At 52.2% G+C, this 6,000-nt stretch overlaps 1 protein-coding gene across 2 annotated transcripts in view; it reads right to left on the reverse strand.

Moving 5' to 3' along the window:
* The window catches only part of SETD7 (SET domain containing 7, histone lysine methyltransferase), a 49,454-nt gene extending 45,211 nt beyond the window's left edge, over nt 1-4,243 (reverse strand). The window contains exons 1-2 of one of the 2 annotated variants that reach the window (XM_082653981.1): nt 4,002-4,243; nt 3,080-3,212 (exon numbers count right to left, since the gene is read on the reverse strand). In XM_082653981.1, coding sequence (XP_082510107.1) covers nt 3,080-3,119 — 40 coding nt within the window. In that variant the 5' untranslated portion in view covers nt 3,120-3,212; nt 4,002-4,243. Of the gene's footprint in view, nt 1-3,079; nt 3,213-3,900 lie in introns of both variants that reach the window. The other variant, XM_082653980.1, reaches the window with a different exon arrangement.
* Between the last annotated feature and the right edge of the window lie 1,757 nt (nt 4,244-6,000).

Raw genomic sequence — 6,000 nt, forward strand, 5'->3', positions numbered from 1 at the left:
TTTATTTCAAATTATATTAGGGACCACATTGTATTCATCTCTGTGTCTACGGGTGGACGAAGAAATAGACGTAATGACGATTTCTAGTCCCAAAGCTAAACATCACTCCCTGAAGAACGAATGAGCCTCAAAGAGTTTTTTAAAAACCACAGCAGGAGCTCAGGTGATGTCTGCAGGCCTGCTGAGGCCCAGGGCTACCTTCCCAAGGGAGCACAGCCAGCACTGTACACAGACACTCCCTCCAACCACCTGCCCTCGGGGATTCATCCACCCTGAGCTTAGAACTCCACCCAAGCCACAGTTCCACCCGACAGAGAATCAAAATGTACGTGAGGTGACAAAAGACGCAAGTCCTGAAGAGACCAATTTCTTCCCAGAGTATGTTTCTAAGGAGGAAGAAAAAGAAGAAAAAAGCTATCTGTTGCAGAGGCTGTAAGTTAAATTCTCTTTCCCCAAATACATTTTTCTGAAAGTCACCAAACTCTTTCAGAACCAACCTCTAAAGAGTGACATTAATAAAGAACGACACTGATGCAACATTTAACTGTGGCTTCCAAACTCAGTTACCAACTACTTCATATACTTGACTGACTCATTAAAAAAAAAGAAAGATGTAGAGAGACAGTCTGGTATGGCGCAATGGGGTTCTGGAGGTCCAAGCCTGTCTCCCACCTGGCTGAATGTCCTCAGATTAGTTCTTAACTTCTCTAAACCTCAGTTCCCTCCTTTGTAAAATTAGGATAATATTACTAGTCATGTGATAAGACTGAATGGATAATGTGTGTGTGAAACACTTAGCACGGAGCCTGCACACGTAAGGACTAAACAATTACAGTAATGATAATTTCAGCTAAGACAAACTACCGAGAGCACAGGCTCTGTAAGTGGAGAGAGGTAGGTTAGTTGGTACTTCAACACCAAGATATTCAGACTGGCCTTTTACCAGTCCCCCAGGCATGTGTTAGATGTTAAGTAAAGACTATTACAGACAGCACTTAAAAGTCCAAGAATGGCTAAAGAAAAGCCTACTTTTACACATGCAAGCTCTAGACACTGTGAGTCTGAGCCTTGGGTGCATCTAAGGACTTTTTAAATTTCTGTGTTACTCTAGTTGTTTACTGTTAGGTACAACTGAGTCACCATGTGTCCCAGATTGCCCCAGACATTCAAGGTTTAAGCCAGCTGTCCCAGCATAAGTATTAAACAGTGACCCTTCTCAAGTATGTTCTGGTTTTGGACAATAATGCATATGGTCACCCTATATAACAGAACCTTCCTTGCTTACATGAAGAAATTTCTCTGCTTTCACCCACTGAGCAATCTCAAAAACAACATCGGTGCATTTCTAAAGCTGCTTGTTCACATTCTGCAAGGAGCCTGGGACCGTGGACAACTGGGCCTTGTGTTTCCAAACAGCTTCAAAGGGGAAGATGGGTTAACCTCGGGAGCACTGCCTGTGATCAAGGGTTTGCATTAAATTTTTATGAGTAAAAGTAAACTTTGAAGAATGAGAGCCAGTCCTAACAATTTGAGAAGAGCATTTTTCAATTATCTTTCGTAATATGAAGGCACACGTAGTCAATAATTTACATTTAAAGAAGGCTTCCAACTAACATCTTTGGGCCCCAGTAAGTCCCAGCATTGGCTTTACTCATTGGAGATAAACAGTTCAGGACACTATGAAATTAAAACACCACCATCAACACTCCTTGAAGCTGGATAAAGAAATAAGAAGTTTCAATAGTTACATTAAGACAGTTAGCTTTTATAGAATTCAGAAATATTATTCTACTTAATCTCTCCTTAAGACCTTGGGACTACAAAAGGAGTCAATTATGTTGACATAAAAACTGATTTTTTTTTCTCCCAAAGTAGCAATAAGTATGCATCCTCTTTCTTTACCGTTTCTGAGAGCTTGTTTATACAAATTAGATAGATATTCAACCAAAAGCTTAAAAAATATTTACCTAGATATCTGGTTAAAATATTCCGGAATAATATCACGCAACACTGCAAAACATGACGACGTACTGTGTACGGCAGAATCAAATAAATAAATACGCTAAATTGTATTTTCCAGTATTCACTGTTACAAAATCATAACATCTCCTGATACAAACAACTAGATTGTATAACGTCCCCACCTCGCTTTTTAGAACCAGCAAAAAAAAAAAAAAAAAGGTGGAGAAACTCAGCAAAACAAAGTGGCGAGAAAAGTCGGGGGAGGGGCGCTGGAAGCGAAGGGGCGGAGAAACACGACACCAAGGCGGTGATATCACCCACAGCCAACTGCATGGAATTCAGAAAGTTAAGTGTCACCCAGCAATTTCAGTCCGGGCTTGCGGCGCGCCTGCACAGCGTGGCGGCGGCGGCACCCGCCTGGGAAGCAGGAAGGGGGAAGGGCGGTTTGACTGAGTTCGCTCGGGGGCAGCAGAGGCCAGGGCCACCCGCCTCCCCGCCGGCGTGCGTTCAAGCCCCGGGTCGGGAGCGTTGTCCATGGCTCTGCAATGATTTCATCGTTTCGGAGAAGCGACCGCCCGGACCGCGGCTGCCACGTGCCTGGTCCGGCCCCGTGCGCTGCGCCGGGGGACGGACCCGGACGCGGCCGCGGTCACCGCGGGTCGCAGCGGCGAGCGGAAGGAAAGGGCTGGCGCCCGGAGAGGGGCTCGGGCTTGCCAAAAACGGGCGGGGGGATTGCTCCACGGAGACGGCCGGCCGCGGGGGGCTGAACTCCTGCGCACCGCCACCTCCCATCCCCGAAAGGGGGAAGGCCGGAGTGCCCGGCAGGTTTCGCAACTCCGAAGGCGGATGCAGGCGGTGACCGGGCGGGATGGAGCAGCAGCGCTCGCCCGGAGACCCCGGCCCAGCCGAGACCCGTTCCCGGCCTGCGCCCCGCCGCGCAGTGCGCGCTCCCAGTGGCGTGGCCGTGGCGGTCCGGCCCCTGCCCAAGCAGCGGGCCACCCGCGTAGGGGACAGTGGCGGCCGCGGGGCCCGGCGCCGCGCAGGTCGCAGCCCGCCACTCCTTCCGCGTTCCGTGCCCTCGGCGCCTCCTCCCCGGGCCCCAGAGAAATGCCTGTACCTTCCACAGCCTCCTCCACCATCTCGTCGTCGCTATCCATGGCGGCTGGGGACCCTGCCCAGCTCGGAGCCGCGCGGCTGCCTCCCGTCCCTCCGGGTGCTCCCGGCGGCTGAGCGAGCGCTGGGGCTGAACCCTGCGAGTTTGGAGGAGGAGGAAGAGGAGGAGCAGTCGGGGCTGGCTCGCACTGCCTCCCCCTAGAGCCCTTTCAATTCCTTGGCCTTAAGCCGCTCCCGCAGCAGCCGTCCCTCCTCCTTCGCCCACTTGCCCCTCGCTTCCGAGGCTCCGGGGTGCCGCCGTGGCCGCCGCCGCCGCTGCAACTTTCTCCTGTAATACCCCCTCTTTGTTATCGAGCAGCTGATCCGCTGACATCACCCAGCGCCGGTGCGCTCCCTCCCTCGCTGATTGACAGTTCCCCGTCCCTTCCCAGAAGTGAGGCTCCTTAAAACGAAAGACGCTCGGGGTCCGCGCTGACGCTACGCCCCAGCCCACCAGCCCCCGGGCCCATCAGGGTTTATCTTCTGCTTCTGCGAGGCTTGGTGCGCTCCGAGCGCCAAGCCTGGTCCTGGGCGCCGCGGGCTCCTCGCGGGCACTTGGGACCTCTGGGTATCCGCCCTCTGGGGCTCAGAACTCCGACCTCCAACTGTGCCGGGGACCACTTGGAAGTCCGCGTGCAGTGCCCGCCAGTCCCCCCTCGGGACAGCCTCCAAAGAGCAAGGCAAGCTAAGGCAGCGTTCCTAAAGCTCCAGCGCCTCAACTTCCTCTCGCCCTCGCCCCCACTTCACCCCGTTTGCCACCCGGAGCTGCACGAGTGCGGCACGCACTGGAGAGCAGGTGTCTCCGCGTTGCCGCATCACATCCGCGAGCAGGTTTCCCAAACTCAAGGGGGTGACATCCAGCCCAGATGCGGGCCTGCGGCTCCCACCCGTGCGCGCTGCGTCCCCACCCTCCTCGGGACCGTCAGGCGTCTCGGGTGATTCAGAAATTCAGCAGATCCAAATGGCAGCGGGCTCTTTATCAGGCAGGAAACAAGCGGCGCGGAAGGCCTGGCAGTTCCCTCCTCGCGCTTGTGGTAAAAGAAAAGGAGCCACCGAGCGGAGCTACTGAGGAGGGACCCTCCGTCTGGCACGCCTCCCCCCCTGTACGTGTGATGTCCCCAGCCGTCTCCCTGTTTCTCCAAGTGCCAACCTTCCACAGATTCGGGCTCTTTAAGCGGAGAACATCACGGGGCACCCGCTTCGCAGCCCCGCCACTTAGCGTCATTATGGCGTTGCCTCTTACAGGTGGCGGCAAAGGGCGGCTGTAAATAGCTGGTTAAATGGATGCAAATGTACACAATGTGCCGTGGAATTACCGGGTGCCGCTTTGGGTGTCTGCCAAGAACAGCTACTGCACGGAGGGGGCGGGGGGAGGATAGGAGAGAGCCGAGAAAGTTGTTCCATTTTGTTTTCCGAACCACGAATGAGACTTTGTGGATTTCAAAGTACTTCCAGTACCCGGGAGACCATGCCTTGCTTTTGACTTTGTGCTTAAATGCCAGGTATTTTTATCGAGTATTGTGAGTTTCTTATTAAATTCAGTTTTTCCTCTGCGAAAAAAGAGAACAATGCTAGGGACATTTGTCCCATACACTGCCAGAAATTTCAACCCCTTCTGACTGTTTCAGAAAGAGAGGGAAGGGCCCTGGACCAGGCGTTAGGAAACTTGGGTCCTCGTGCTGCTCACCTGCCTAAGGGCCCTGGGAAGACACACCTCCCAGCCTGAATTCCTCCCCTAGGAGATCCCAGGCTTCGGCTACACTGGTGTCAGGCCCTCCAGCTTAGACTAGAGGCTCTGAGTTCCCCCCAGCTTAGGCTAAGTTGATGAGAGGTCCTTCCGGCTTAGTCGATACCTTTCTGAAGTCTTCTGGCTTAAATTGAACCTCCTTAAAGTCCTCCAGAGCAGATACCTGGGCTCCAAAGCTGCAAAGAGAAGAGGTTCTTGCAGTGGAAGATGAAAGCCCCACTTTGGATTACATCATTTTCAAACATGACCCACAGAAACAGGATTTTATTTCTGATTAAAAAGAAAAACAAACAAAAACCAGCCATCATGTACTGAGCTTGGTCACTCACTGGTTTTGAGTTATATGATATTTTTTGTCATTTTCCCCTTTTAAACATATCATCTCCTCTCTTACATGTTACACTGATGCACAAAAACCTGCCAGATAATCATCTTCTCCAGTTTCCAGGGCAAAAAAAAGATGCCAAGGGACTTCCCTGGTGACGCAGTGGTTAAGAGTCTGCCTGCCAATGCAGGGGACACAGGTTCGAGCCCTGGTCCGGGAAGATCCCACATGCCGCAGAGCAACTGAGCCCGTGCATCACATCTGTGCTCTAGAGCCTGTGAACCACAACTGCTGAACCCACATGCCACAACTACTGAAGCCCCCGCGCCTGGAGCCCGTTCTCCGCAACAGAGAAGCCACCGCAATGAGAAGCCCGCGCACCACAACAAAGAGTAGCTCCCGCTCGCCGCAACTAGAGAAAGCCCGCGCGCAGTAACGAAGACCCAACGCAGCCAAAAATAAATAAATAAAATAAAATAAAAAAAAAAAAGGTTTGCTCATGAGGCAGGCAACACCTGGGACACAGTCCCAGCCCCCTCCCCCCACCACTCGTGCCTGCTGGCTCCGGGCCCAAAGTTTAGGCAAAATGTTTTGATGACTCCCTTAAGAGCCATTTGCATTTTTACACATCATTTTGTGTGTTTTCAATCCCCTTCTCTAGACTGACTGACTGATTCTTCTTTATAGCCCCAGAACCCAGCACAGTGCCTGGTACAGAAGGAAGGTGAAGCTTTGTCAGTGATGATTGTGCAGAGAGGAATATTCTGTTTTATATAAACAGTGCTGAGTCTTTCTCACACACTGCATCCTCTTC

This window comes from Grampus griseus, assembly GCF_964374135.1.
Source record: "Grampus griseus genome assembly, chromosome: 4".
NCBI classification, from domain to species: Eukaryota; Metazoa; Chordata; class Mammalia; order Artiodactyla; family Delphinidae; genus Grampus; species Grampus griseus.